At 36.7% G+C, this 15,947-nt stretch overlaps 1 protein-coding gene across 9 annotated transcripts in view; it reads left to right on the forward strand.

Annotated features, from left to right (window-relative positions):
* The window catches only part of DMD (dystrophin), a 2,565,910-nt gene that overhangs the window by 1,910,945 nt on the left and 639,018 nt on the right, over positions 1-15,947 (forward strand). For all 9 annotated transcript variants that reach the window (XM_043895268.1, XM_043895262.1, XM_043895270.1 and 6 more), the window contains one exon: positions 12,115-12,232. In XM_043895268.1, coding sequence (XP_043751203.1) covers positions 12,115-12,232 — 118 coding nt within the window. The remainder of the gene's footprint in view (positions 1-12,114; positions 12,233-15,947) is intronic.

Raw genomic sequence — 15,947 nt, forward strand, 5'->3', positions numbered from 1 at the left:
ATTGGGTCAAAATACCAAAAGCCTACAAATGTGATACATGTGACAAAAACTGATCTTAAAACTGCCCCAATTATCCTTTGTCGATATGCTAAATTTACAGAACAATAGGGTTTCAAGGCATGTGAACGATGGAGAATAACTAATAGATCTAATGTTGAACAGCTAAAAATATCAGCACCCTTTCTGTCAGCTTAGAACTGTATTTGCAAATCATTATCAACAAATTGTAGCCTGAAATTCTTCTTTCTTCTTGACTTTGAAATTATATTTCAAGATCCCCAATTTAGTCCACATTATTTACTTACTGGCTTGTACAACTGAAATGAGTTTTCATTTTTGCATGTTAAGGATTTTATGAAATGACAAGTAAATCAATCCTTCAGTTTTCTGTGACAGAGTAACTTGGAAATGATCATCATAATCTCTTTTTCAACAAAAAGAAAGAATTTGTATAAAAATGACATACTAATATTAGATTAATTTGTATTATACCATTATAAGAAAGGTTTCACACTGGGGAGGCTGAGGCACTTTTCTTAGATATCTACCACATTTTTTGTTTATAAAGTTAGCAAAATGATCATTTTGCTAATGATGTAATATTTATAATACATACAATGTTCAAATCATTTTCACACCCAGGGTGGAATTTATTTGGTAATTGTCTTTCTTGTTTCCCATTTCTGTGTCCAGTCAATCAACAATTTTATTTATGGTTATCTGTTGACTATACTTCGAAGAGAGAACTAAGAACTTCCAAGGAAGATATTTCAGCCAGAAAGAATAAAGTGTCCAATGGATTACAAAAATCTTGACTCCCATAGCTTCAATTTTTCTAGTCTTTATTGTTTTCCATTTTCTCATGATGAAATCCAAACTTTTTAAAAAACTACTTCCACTGTCTATGCCTATCTAAGCTTATCTCCCATTATTTCCAGCGAATCCTAGACAAGAGCCAGCCCAGCTGAGGCTCTGGTTTTCATATCCTTGCCTTTACTACTGCTTTCCATTCCCTAATAATGCTGCCCACCCCATGACCTAGCCAAATCTCCCAAGGTTCAAGGGCAGTGTGAACTATTTTTTCCATGAAGTCTTTCCTGAGACGTCTCATATATGGCTCCTCCCTTCACCGATTCCTTTTAGTGGTTGTTTTTATCTTTACCAACCCCTTTGGTACTTTTGCTTGACAGTTTCTCAGGCCCACATTCTAACTTCCTATCCCACCCTGGGAGGCCAGATAGCATGGGCAACAGCACTGGACCTGCGAACCCACTGTGGTGTCTTCCTAACGGGAGGCACTAGTGGAGCAGAGGGGGACAAGAGAGCGAGTCCAGAGGTGACTAGGTTCCCTTACTGACAGCCGCAGAGCCTGTCAAGGCCCTCTTCCTGCACCTACTTCTCAGATTCTGTTAAAGGCAGGAAAGGCTTCCTATCTCAGGTTTTTGTTTTTGGTTTTTTTTTTTTTTTTTGTAATATAGTTAAACTTAATTCAGATTTTTCCATAAGATCACATGGAAAAACCTGAACGAACTTTTTGGCCAACCGAATACAATGTTATGCAAAATTCAGATGTATAGCAAAGTAGATCAGTTATACATTTTTTAAAAACACTCTTTTTTAGATTCTTTTTCCACACAGGTCATTATGGAGTATTAAGTAGAGCTCCCTGTGCTATACAGTAGGTCCTTTTTTTTTCCATTTTAATATATTTATTTTTTTAACTTTTTATTTTTTATTGGTATATAGCTGATTAACAATGCTGTGATAGTTTCAGGTGGGCAGTGAAGGGACTCAGCCATACATTTACATGTATCCATTCTCCCTCAAATTCCTCTCCCATCCAGGCTGCCACGTAACACTGAGCAGAGTTCCTTGCGCTATATGATAAGTCATTGTGGTTATCCATTTTAAATATAGCAGTGTGTACATGAGTAGGTCCTTACTGTTAATAGTTGTCCATTTTATATGTAGTAGCGTGTATGAGCTATTTGTTTATTGCAGAACCCTGACTGATTCAGTATTTAATAAGTTGGATAGTTAATTTCACCTCGTGTGATCCCATTTCATGTTCCTGTCCCATTGAATCACACCCATATAATAATTAGATCAGACTATATGATAGCTATACTACATTATACTATAGCATATGTGCTTGTAACTGAATCCTAAAATCATAGCTTTTAAGTAGACCCTGGGGCCAAATTGCCTGTATTTGAAGTTCTACCACTTAACTAACCTGTGATTCTGGACAAACTTCTTTTTTTACTTTCATTTTCCTTATCTGTAAACTATGGATAATAATAGTACCTACCTCTTAGAGTATTATGAAGATTAAATTAAGAAATTTTTTATTTAGAATTTTGTTCTCATTACACAACAGAAAATGTTTCAAGCATTTTATAGATATTAACCAGTTAATTCTCTTAACAAACTTAAGAGATACTCTTATTATTTTCATTTTGGTGGTACGAATGAAGAAGAAAGTAGTTAAGTAACTTGCTGAAAATAAGAAACCAAGTAAATGGCCCCAAGATTTAAACCCAGGCAACCTTACTCCAGAATCCATTCCCATAACCACTAATCTATGGTAGATTCTTCTGGTGCATAATAAGTTTCGAATGGCAGGTATTGTTGTTGTTATTATTATTTTTCACTGTATTGGTTCTTTATGAGCCTTTAGTTTTTGCTAGATTATGAGTTCCTTGAGAAAAGAGGCCAAGTTTTATTTTTCTCTGTGTATTAGCTGAGTGCTTGGCATTTAGTTGCAGGTTAGTAACTGTGAAAGTATTAACTATTTCCCATGTATTTCCCAAGGCCACCCTAGTTTTAGGTAAAATTGATACTTAGCTAAAATTGAAAATGGAATTTGAGCTCTCAGCAACCATTATTGTTGCCAGAACCACAGGTTCCCCTTTTGATCCCAAATTCTTTTCTCAGACAATTCACCTCTCTCTTGATAGGTCCCCTGTTCACTTCTATCATCACAATGACTTTGCTTCTCTAATACCACTGGTACTGAAAGGGTCCCATCTCGGACAACTTACAACCATCCTGTTCTGCTTTTCCTGACCAAAAGAGATATTTTTCGCCCAAATATGTATCTTTTAGCATCATGATTCCTCCTTACAGAAATTTAGAACAAGTTCTCAGGAACTAAGCAAGAGGCGTTTGATTGACATAATTTGCATTTAAATGTGTTCTTCACCATCACTAATTAACTAGTGTTTCAGACAAGATATGGTACTCAACTTTTATTCTCTGCTTACTTCAGGGTTGCCATCAAGATTGGCTACATAATTTGTGAGCCTCAGTGAAAAATGAAAATGCAGAGCCCCTTGTTAAAATATAATAAAAAAAAATTTAAGATGAAAACATGCATTAGTTTCATGTCCATGAGCCTGGCCCTGCTTGAGGTCCCTGCCTACCCAGGGCAATTCTGAGTCAGAAAAACTGGACGTCTTTTGGACTTAGCTTTGCTGTCTTTTGTACTCCAAAAACTTGCCCCGGAGTTCCTTTTGTTATGTCTTTCAGGATTCCTGGTGACTTACTTTGCTGTCCAATGTTGATGAACTACAAGTGTAGAATGGAACTATCACCATGTAATACATATAAATAATCATCTTTTCCTTTGGTTCAATTTTAGGCTCAGTGAAAATAAGGGTCATGCTCTTTAAAAAGAAAGTAGCAGCATTTTTTTAAATGCCATACTAATTCATTTAAATTGAATCTTAAGAATTACATTAATAATGTTCAGAAATTATGAACTATACATCCAGGTGGTATATTATCTGGGTCTGAAGAGTTGATGAGAGGCTTAGGGACTAGAAGGGAAAAAGTGGGTGTACTAGTTGGGGTTTGCATCTAAATGTCCTAAGCCAGGATTAAACAGCAAATTATTTTATTAGAGAAAACAGCTATGTGAAATGAAATAGACAGGAAGCCTGAGAAGGTGGGATAATCATTAGACTAAAATGCAAGTCTGACCCAAAATGAAGGAAAAAAGAGAGAGAAAAACTGGGTAGAAGTACCCCAATGTGTAGCCTGAGGAAGGGTCAACAAAGCTGTCAGGGAGACATTGAGCTCAAGTCAGTCAGAGGAGCCCCAGGCCTCCTAAGAAAGGCTCTGCTTTAGTATCTCCATCACCTTCAGTCCTTGGTGGGGAGCAGTCCATGGGAGGTTTGGCTTCTTCTCTCCAACATAGCGATGGATTTCTAAATGCAGCAGCTGAAGTCCTCAGTCGTTTAGGTCCCAGTTATAAAAGGCTTGCACATTCTTCTGGCCACCACAGTGGGTATTAGCAGCAATGGCCCTTAAAGACCTGAAAGCATACAATTACTAGAAGAAAACCAGAAGAAAGCTTCTTGACATTAGCCTGGGCAACTATTTTTTTGGATATGATGCCAAAATCACTGGCAACAAAAGTCTAAATAGACTTGTGGGATTGCATCAAATAAAAATGATTGTGCACAGCAAAGGGAAAAAAATCAACAGAATGAGAAGGCAGCTTTTGGAATGAGAGAAAGTATTTGCAAACGATGTATTTGATAAGGGATTAAGATCCAAAATGTATAAGGAACTCATACAACTCAGTAGTAAAAATGATAATAGTAATAATTATCAGATTTAAAATTGGGCAGAGGACCTGAATAAGCATTTTTCCAAAGAAGACATCCAAATGACCAACAGCCCTATGAGAAGTACTCAACATCACTCATCATCAGGGAAATATAAATCAAAATCACAGTGAAAGGTACCTCACACCTGTTAGAATGGCTATTATCAAAAAGACAAGAGATTACAACTGTTCATGAGGCTATGGAGAAAAGGGAACCTCCGTACACTGTTGGTAAGGAGGTTTCTCAAAAGATTAAAAGCAGAAATACCGTATGATCCAGAAATCTCTCTTCTGGGTTTATATCTAAAGGAAATGGAGTCAGGATGCCAAAGAGATATCTGTGCTCCCTTTTTCATTGCAGCATTATTCACGATGGCCAAGATATGGAAACACTTTAAATGTCCATCAGTGGATGAGTGGAGAAAGAAATTGTGATATAGGTATATTTACATTGGATATTATTAATACTTAAGAAGGGGGAAATCCTGCCATTTTTGATAACATAGATGAACTTAGAAGACATTACACTAAGTGAAATAAGCCAAACATAGAATAGCAAATACTATGAAGTCTTACTTATATGTGAAATCTAAAAGCAGTGGAACTCTGAGAAACAGTAGAATGATAGTTGTCATGGGCTGAGGGTAAGGGAAGTGGGATGATGTTGGTCTTAGGCTACAAACTTCCAGTTATAAGATGAATAAGTTTTAGAGAGATAATGTAAAGCATAGAAATACTAATAATGTATACTTGAAATTTGCTAAGAGATTAGATCTTAGGTGTTTTCATCAAACACATGCACACAAAAGGTAAGTATGTGAGATGGTGGATATGTTAACTAGGTTGATCATGGTGATCACCTCACAATGTATACATATATCAAAACAAATTTTATACTTCTATATACATTTTCTATTTGTCAAATCTACCCAAATAAAGCTAAAAAAATCTGAAAAATAGAGCTTAAAATTTATACAAAAAATTGTATAATTTAGACAAATAAGACCCAAGGACCAAGTGAGCTCTACTTCTTTTAGAACACCCCCTTTGATAACCTAAATTTGGTTAGATATCTCTGCTGTATGCTTTGATAACTCCTTGTGCCTTTCCTATCATAATACTCCCTCAGTTTATTATAATTGTTCATTTACTGCCTGTCCTCACTACTAGTTCATTTTTCACTTGAGAATAATAATTTTTCCTCCTTCACTGCTATATCCTTATGACTAGCTCAATGACTGGCATAACATAAATACTTAAAAATATTCACTGAAACCCAAATTATGGTACATTCTACAAAATGCCTGGCCCATGTTCTTTGAAACACTTAGTGATAAGAAATTCAAAGAAAAGCAATGAATTATTTCAGATTAAAGGTGACTAAAGAGATACATGAGGCTGGACCAGTAAATGAAAGGCAATTAAAGGAGTAATCTTTATATTATGAATAAAGAATGTAGATTAGATTATAGTACTAAAGCCACATTAAATTTCCTGAATTAGAAATTAAGCTGAGATAATGTCAGAGAATGCACTTTTTTTTAAAAAAAAATGAACACTGAAGTATCAAAAAGACATGCTATCTACAGATTATTCTCAAACGGTTCTGAAAACAAATATAATATTACATACACAGATACTATATATATATATATGTAATGTTAGAATGATAAATGATAAAATGTGGCAAAATATTAACAGTGAATCTGGGTGAAGGGTACACGTGAATTCTTTGACCATTCTTATGAATTTTCCATAAGTTTCAGATTATATAAAAGTAAAGTGAAGTGAAAGTGAAAGTCACGCAGTCATGTCTGACTCTTTGTGACCCCATGAACTATACAGTCCATGGAATTCTCCAGGCCAGAATACTGGGGTGGGTAGCCTTTCCCTTCTCCAGGGGATCTTCCTAACCCAGGGATCGAATCCAGATCTCCCACATTGCAGGTGAATTCTTTACCAGCCGAGCCACACACAGGAAGCCTATATAAAAGTAAAATGCTTTTTAAAAGGTACTTCTTGAATGAATGAAGGACAAAAGGCTAACTACAGTTAGAAGGTGCTTATGAAGAAGTTACCACCTGAGATGCTGGTAGAACATTCAGAGAAGTAGGGAAGTTCTGCCCAGCAGGAAAATATCCAAGTCAGTTTACAATGCACATGAGAAGAGAGGAAGTGGAGGACAATAAAGACAACTTTGAATTTGGCCCATCTATTTGCAGAGGCAGCCGAATGCAAGAATAGAAACCAGAATTAAGGTGCTCAGTGAGGCAGTTGAAAGCTAGACAGATGATTAGCATTCTCACAGGTTACTCTTTCGGTTACTAGAAAGACTACAATTTAGTACCCACCTGATTTAAACGCTGATTTTCTTGCACACATAAAGGAATTCTATAAACTCTCTCACCTTGTCAATCTTTAATGTTAATTTTTTAAAGTTGTAAATAAGAGTCTAAGGTCTCCATTTTTACATGATATGTAAGTTGGATTCATGCTTATTTCCTGAAAATGGCAACAACTGAAAATCACCATAGGCCTTTGTTCTAAGTTTAACTATGTGAAGATTGTTGGTTTTTGTAGAAAAATACTAAAAATATAACAAGTTTCTGGTTAAGGTCTTTACTTAGACATATAAATACTAAATATTCAACAACATATATAGAGTTTTCTATTGGAGTATTATTTAGGTAGAATTTCGTTTTAACAAATGCCATTACGAAGTGTAATTCTTTCTAAGAGTCTAAAATGACCTACTTTTGGTATGCATGGCTCCATTGTTTAGCTGCTTTTTCATAGGATTGCTATTTATAACCACTTCTCTCAACCCTGGGGAGACTTAGTAGGATTAACGACTTCTGATTCACTTTGTATTTGAAGATCTTTTTTTTTTTTTTCCTCCATCTTTGCTCAGCTAGTGGAATCCATGTTGAATTCTCACCTCCAAGGGGTAAGCTGGTTTTAGCAAAGCCCAGTAGCTGGCTATGACTCCTTAGAAATAGCATTGATTCCGGTCTTCCTTTGTGCTTGTTTCTTCCAGAATGATAGATGCATGTAGATGTGCTCAATTATCATGCTTAGGTACTGTTAAGCATGTAATAGTTTTAGTTTTATTCACTTAAGTTATAAGTATCTGTGCTCATATAAGAAAAAGAAGCCTAATTAGCATTCTACTGGTTTAGTATGACAAATATAGACCACTAAACCCAGAATAAAGAATTTAAACAATGGAATACAACTGGAGGTCAAATGAGGATGAAGATTAGAGGAGAAAGAGAGTACCATCTGCTACCAGATTGGGGGCAGAAAAAGGAATTTGTAGATGGATATTTTGGAAGTGGGTAGTATGAGTAATGATTAGATCCAAAGTGTTCTCTCATCTGTGGGTAGCTCAGATGAAGGTCATTGTATTTGAGAATTTATAGGATTATGAAACTAAGTTGTCAAGTCAAAGAAATTGTGATAGCAAATAGAGTACACTCAAAAGAAAACCAAATGAAAAGAAGAAATAGTTGTTCCTCCCGTTGCATGCATGTGTCCTGTTTTTTAGCATGAAGATCTTTCAGTCACTGTTTGTATACTATCTTAACAAAAAAACAATGTTAAATGAATGTCTTTTTCAAATCCTTCCCTTTATTTTTGGAAAGAAAATGAAAAAAAATTCCTATTCTGCTCTACTGTGAAACCACTGTTTAATTAGTATATTCAGTTCAGTTCAGTCGCTCAGTCATGTCTGACTCTTTGCGACCCCATGGACTGCAGCACACCAGGCTTCCCTGTCCATCACCAACTCCCAGAGCCTACTCAAACTCATGTCCATTGTGTCAGTGATGCCATCCAGCCATCTAATCCTCTGTCATCCTCTTCTCCTCCCGCCTTCAATCTTTCCTATTAGCATTTCATAAATCCCATATATATAATATATATTCACACATTATTATTATTGTACAGTTTCTTTTTTGAAATGGACGTTTGTCTATGTTGACCAGAAAGTGGGATAGAGCTATAATTTTCTTTTTGAAATATTTTAGAAAGGCATAGTTTTATTGCAGTCGTGAATCTCCTTGGATTTTTAAGGAGGCTGCTTCAAAGGATGTCATTAATAATCTTCTCAGGTGCTTACAAAGTATGTGTCTGTCAGCAGAATTAGAGAATCACCCAACTAGAGAACAGGTTTCACAATACCCTGAGACCTATTTTGTTCATTAGAGAGGAAAATGGCTTGTTTTAAGTCTAAATTGACATGCTTGCTAATTTCATCAGTAAAAGCTGTTCATTGTGGTCAGGTTTAATTTAGAGCCTGATAAGGTTCAGATTAGAGTTGATCAAGTTACTTGTACAACAGACTTCTTAAATGAACTTTGTAATCCTAAAAGAAAGGAAAAATCATAGCCATCCTTGGGGTTATGTATCCAGAAGTTAAACACAAAGAATGGCCTGATTGTTTGAGGATGGGTTAATATGAAATCAAAGGAAAATGACAATAAAGATCATCTTTGCTATATAAAAATTTTCAAGTGTCAAAAAACACAAATTTTTACTTAAATTGCATAAATTATGCCTAATGTATTCATTTACTACTATGTCCATAAGACCTGAAACAGTGCCTAGCATTTGATATTTATAAAATGAAAGAATGAGTCAGTAAATAAGTGAATGTATGTAGTTTGCTAGCTCTGTGCATTTAGAGGGGAAGATTTGAATTTATGGTTTCTGGGTAAGTCTATTTTTCAAAAATCTATTATTGAATGTATTATACATTTAAGAGTTAGGAATTCCAAAGTAACTTTTCAGCTTGCTGTGTCACAAATGACCAGAGTGTAACAGTCTAACCCTGGAAAACATCTTTCGTAAAATCTGTCTGTGACTATATGGTTCCTACTTTAGAATTTGTTCAGGACTCTCCAACTGACTTATGCCACTTACTTCAATAGCTGTCTTTGGCAATTTGTTCCATATTTCAAACACACTTTTGTGTAAAGAAACCATAAAAGTTAGAAACCTGAAAATTGGATTTTTCTTCTGAGTAATCGCAGCTTACAAATGTGGAAAATTTGTTAAAAGTTAACCCCTTCAGTTTTTCAATACAGAGAGGGAAAAATGCTCAAAATAGATGGGCAATGTTTGGGTAAGTTCTTCCCATTATTTTGATAGCACTAAAAGCAATTGAGCTCAAATCACAGGCCTATTTCCTACCTCTTCACAAGAGAAACACTATAGAATGATCAAAACTTGGCCTTTCTAAATACAAAAGTCTTTAGAAAATCAGCACCAGTCAAAGGGCATAGTAGATAACTAATGTCCATGAACTTTACCATCTACCACATTTCACCTCTTGACTTTCATTGGCCTCATGTGGTAGTAGAAAGAGCATAAGATTTAAAACCATGAAGACTTCTGGCTTAGTTTTTTAGTGTGGTTATTAGGAGAATAAAAATGAGGAAACGTGTGTAAAACATCTGTCACATAGCAGTTTTAAAGTAATGCAAACCAATAAAATGTATTCAGTTTTAGTACAAGGACAAAGGAGATACCTTACTTTTTCCCAAACTTCTTTGAAAATATCACTGGGGTTTTGGCCCTTCGCGTAGAGAGAATTGATGACAGAGGCAATAAATGGACACTTGGGGGAAGGAGAACATTGCTACCTATAAAGTATATATTGTATGGTCAGGCTACTCAAGATGGCTGTCCTCTTGCTCTCTATACGTCCCTGATTGACCAGTGCCTGCTTCACTTCTACCCTCTGCACATGACTGACTTCCTATGTGCAGTACCTGGCGCAGGCCCTGACTGGTGATAGTGTTTATCAAAGAGGCAGTGAGGTGCGTACCCTCTACTGGTTTCCCTAATAACTAATGATCCCATCTGATATCATTTCTCCTGTAACTAGCCATCCCTCCTCCCCTCCCCCAATGAAGATTACCCCCACTTGCTACCCACCCTCTGCTATACATGGTGGGGTGTCACCCCAGGACCGTGCATCAATCGTGTAAGCTCCCCCATCCATTAGACCACTGATGTCTCTGTTGCTGACTCTGGGCTCTTTTTTTCAGTCATGAAGTTGAGCAAGTGCAGGCTTTGTGGGTCTGTGGGGTGCAGCCCAATATATATATATGCTGCTAAGTCGCTTCAGTCGTGTCTGACTCTGTGCGACTCCATAGACGGTAGCTCACCAGGCTCCCCCGTCCCTGGGATTCTCCAGGCAAGAACACTGGAGTGGGTTGCCATTTCTTTCTCCAATGCATGGAAGTGAAAAGTGAAAGTGAAGTCACTCAGTTGTGTCCAACTCTTAGCGACCCCATGGACTGCAGTCTACCAGGCTCCTCCCATCCATGGGATTTTCCAGGCAAGAGTACTGGAGTGGGGTGTCATTGCATATATATATATATATATATATATATATATACATACACACACACATATATATATATATTCCTCTATACTGAGTTCTGATATATATGAGGAACTGATATATATGGAGGAACTGATATATATATATACTGATATATATGGAGGAACTCAGTTGGAATGTTATCTTTCATATATATATATAGATGAAAGTGAAAGTCACTCAGTCGTTTCTGACTCTTTGAGACCCTATGAACTATACAGTCCATGGAATTCTCCAGGCCAGAATACTGGAATGGGTAGCCTTTCCCTTCTCCAGGAAATCTTCCCAGCCCAGGGATTGAACCTAGGTCTCCTATATTGCAGGTGGATTCTTTACCAGCTGGGCCACGAGAGAAGCCCATATATATATGGCTTCATTCTCTTTGGTACTTTTTTAAAAGCAGTATTAAATTCAGTTTTAATACAAAATACAAATACTAACTTCTAGTCTGATGCTTTCTAAGCTTGCCTGATCATGAGCATTAGAAAATTTGTTAAAAATGTTGATTTGCAGCCCTCCTCATCCCATCTAATTCATTCACTCTAAAGTGAGGCAAAAGAATCAGTTGAATCTTACTAGAGTCAATTTTGGGAAAAGATTAATTTAGCTCATCTACATCATCTTCTTATTTTATAGGTGAGAAATTTTAAGCACAAAGAAATTAAATAAGTTCTCTCTCTTAAAACACTTCTCTGTCTTTTCTGTTTCTAAAATATACACCTCAATTTTGACACTGCACAACATGAGATTACAAGTATAAATAGCCATCAGTGTCTTAAATACATTTTTATAATTCAGAATTACATTGGTTACTTGTGGCACTCATATTGGTGTATGTAAACCCAGGAACACTGAAATGACTCCATCTAAGCTCTTAACTAGTGAAGCAAACCCATAATCAAGATTTTCACTTGAAATATTTTTGGTATCGAAAAATGAAACACATGTCTTGTTAAATTGCTCTCTGTAAAGCCTAACACATTAGAGATTTATATCTAATAACATCTTGTTTTATTTCTAAAAGTGCCTTAGTTGGTTTTTGAAAATTACCCATAAAAGGAATGAGCAGTGTTGGAGGAACTCAGTATTGTTCCATTTGTTCCATCAGGCAACACTGCAGGACTTGGACCAGAGGCGCCCCCAGTTGGAAGAACTCATTACTGCTGCCCAGAATTTGAAAAACAAGACCAGCAATCAAGAGGCCAGGACCATCATTACTGATCGAAGTAAGTCTTTCTTTTAACAGGCATGTGAAACTTAGGGACAGATGTATGAAAAGCTTCTATGATGACTTAAGTTCATACACCTCCGTTACATTTATAAAAATATTGCGACTATTGTAACTAAGGTTTTTCAGTCCATAATGTTATCTTTCAAAAACCAAATGTAATTCCAGGAAATAGATAAAAGATAAAATTTGTCAATCCAGATTTATGTCGTTGCAAAGCATGGAGTGGCAAGCATGGGTGTGGCAGAACATCCCCTCCTCCTCAGTTGTCATGTGTCTGGGCTGGCATCCATGGAGATGCCATTCTCTCCCCATATCCTTGATTGTTGGTTCAAGCAGGCGGTTTCTTCCAGGACCGTTTTTTTTCTTTCCTGTCTGCAGTGGCACTTTCAGATCTGGACGTCTCTCTGTGGCTCGGTTGCCCTCATTGTGTAATATCAGAGATCTTTGTACCATTCTTCATATGCCACATTGCGGGGGAGGTAGCGGGAACTTTGAAAGTTTCTTTAAGGTCTACCTGACTAGACATTGCACATACTCTCTTTACACAGGATGCTTCAGAGTGACTGTGCATGGGGTCAGAAAGAGGGCTAGAGAGGAGATAGAGTAAAGGAAATGGTTCTCCACCATATTTTTCTCAAAGGCTCTTCTTAGAGAAAAGGCCAAGGTCACCACAGCTAGTAAAGTCTCTTGGATCTCCCTGGGTTTCCACCCTTCCTTCCCCCTGTCTTGCCTCCAGGGATACATACTGATACTAAATTTTCTTCCCCTGCAATATCCCCTTATGTCCCTCCCCACATCCGGAGGAGTGTTTTCTAGTTCAGGAGGAGGGAAAAACCTTTGTTTAATCATTCTTTTTTTCCTTCCAAAGCTTTTGTCTTACACCAGGCCTAGCCTTTTGAAACTTAAAAACCAAGAGTCTATGTCTTCATAATATACATTCTGTTGTGTCAACACTTCCCTAAGGAAGTAGAAAGCAGGGTGTCTGGCTGCCTGTATGTTGGGGGAGGGGAAAGAGTAACGAGAATCGAAAGTTCTGGTTAATATTTTGAAAGAAACATTTAACATTCAGAAAACATTACTCATGCTTGCATTTATTAGGTAAATAGTGTTAATAGCTATTATTTTGTTGAATACCTCCCAGGTATCAGGCAGTATATGAGGTGTGTCTGTGTATGTATAACATCTTTACAAAATCCTGTTGGCTAAATTTCATAATCCCCATTTTATAGATGAGGAAACGGTTTCAGAGAATGATTAATCAAATTGTTCATGCTAACAAAACAAGCAAAGAGCAGATCTTAGATTTTGCAAATGTCTCTTTCTGGCTTAGAAGTGTGTTCCTCTTAAAATGTTTACCACTTCTCATCTTGTTTTGGTTAATGACCTTAATCACTAGGACTAGGACTAAAGACTATTTCAATATGCAATTATGGATGTTTAGATTCACTTCCTGAAGACATTTCCTCTTTGAGTTGTAGTGAATATTAATTAAAATAGACTCTTCTTGATTTCAAATTTTTAACTCTTTATTGTTGATCAAACAATGTATTTGGATATATGCTGATGTATTATTAGGTGCCAGTAGCCACTACAACAGGCTCCCCAGGTGGCTCAGCAGTAAAGAATCCACCTGCCAAGCAGGTGATGGGGGTTCTATCCCTGGGTCAGAAAGATCACCTGGAGAAGGAAATGACAACTCACTCCAGTATTCTTGCCTGGGAAATCCTGTGGATAGAGGAGCCTGGTGGGCTACCGTCCATGGGGTTGCAAAGAGTAGGACATGACTTAGGGATTAACCAGCAGCAGCAGCCACTACAGCAGGTAAAGTAAATCTTAGTAGTTTAGTAGAACAGTAGAAGTTGACTTTTTATTCTGGTATATTCCACAGTAAGCAGCCCATAATAAAGTCATTCAGGGACCCAAGCCCCTTCTAACATAGAACATCAAAGTGTTACGCGTTTGATCGGGCAGATGAGGAACCATTATTGACCATTGGAATTTGCTATGAGCCATGCCTGGAAGTCATATACTACTTTCTTCATAATCTCTTGGCTGGAACTTGTCACATGGCCACATCTAACTGCAAGGGAAACTGGAAAATATGATCCAATGTTGAGTCCGGGAAAAAGAGCAATTAATTTGGTAAGAAACTAGTCAGTCTCTTTCACAGCTAGTTTGAATAGGAAGAATGCACTGAAGTTCTATAATTATGTGTAATATATAGAATGTCATTTCTATAACCAGCCATACAAGAGCAAAATTGCCTTGTAATGACCAACATAGATAGCTGTCCAACTGACAGGGTGTTCCTCCCTTATAGTGGAACCACGAGGCTTCCCTCACCAGGCTGAGACACACAGGCCCAAAAGAGTGAATCTTAGTGAATGAGTTATGAGATTGAGATCCCCACTACACAGTTAAGTACTCTGTTTCTTGCCTGAGAAACATGGAAATTTGGCTAAGATGTTTATGAAAATCTGAAAACACTATATAGAAAGTCATTTGTTATTTTCCTAATGAAAAATAATTTCATTTTTCTCCCTAAAAGGAAAATGACACTAATCTATTTTACAGTATCCATTTGACTTTGTCTAAACAGTTTCCATTTTCCCTTGCAATCTTTTTTAGATCTTGTATTGACGCTTTTTCATGATGTAGATTAACATTGAGTGACTGGAGGGCAGGTTTGTGTATCTCTGCTAATATCCAGTGATTTGAATAGTTCTGCTTTTCTAAGTTTTTGTCTTTTAGAAATGAATACCTTTATGAATATTTTCAACATAGTGGAAAGATTCCAACCCAAATGGTCCAATAAAGCATTTTCTTAAAAGCAAGTGCCTGTTGAGACTTGCCATGTTGCTTATTAAGAGCCTAAACCAGAATCTTAGTTCTAAATATGCCTGGAGCCTCTATTGCTGGTACCAGGATAATTCTGACAAGATATGTTTATCTAAACAATGTCATTTGCAGCCCTGCTATACTTCAGTTTATCTCTCCATTTGAAATCAATAAAATGGGATGGAAATTCAATACTCATAAAGTTTCAATCGTGTTCAAAATAGAATTTTTCTTGGTATAGATTTGGTTTTCAGGGAACGCGTTGAAATAAAATACTTGCTCATAAAAGTGTATTTTCTTATTTGAATATTTCACTATTCCCTTTTTATTGCCCTGAAGCTTCTAGAAATACTTAAAAAGGAATCAGCTAAGTAAAGAAAAATATTCAATAAGTATATAATACTATATTGAAACATGTGACCCTCCTTGGTAAATCCCAGTTCATAACTTTGAACAGTTGGGGAAATCTATACATAGTTATTACATTCTGTCAGGAGAAAAGTCCAGTAAAAAGCAATTCTTCTCTCCCGGTAATACCCATGCAAAAATCTCAAGTAATTGGGTCTGCATAATACTGGCCATGCTTCACTCTATAAAACTGTTTCCATGGTATCTGTTGTTTTCAGGTGATTATATTGATGGAAATCATGTTGTAATAATCAAGGTGAAAGTGTAAATTTCATTCTAAGAGCAGTCAGGTGAAAAATTCCCCTCACTCTGTCTGATGTTCAAACTGCTCATTTTCCATGACTCCTTTGGTTGCTGAATGTGTCAACCACTCCTGGTCATTTTCTTCTGCAGAAGCGCTAGGTCAGGAGACCAAAAACAGATAAGAAGGATCTAAAATTGCTCCCTTGGAGGTTTCTGAATTA

This window comes from Cervus elaphus, chromosome X (assembly GCF_910594005.1).
Source record: "Cervus elaphus chromosome X, mCerEla1.1, whole genome shotgun sequence".
NCBI lineage: Eukaryota > Metazoa > Chordata > Mammalia > Artiodactyla > Cervidae > Cervus > Cervus elaphus.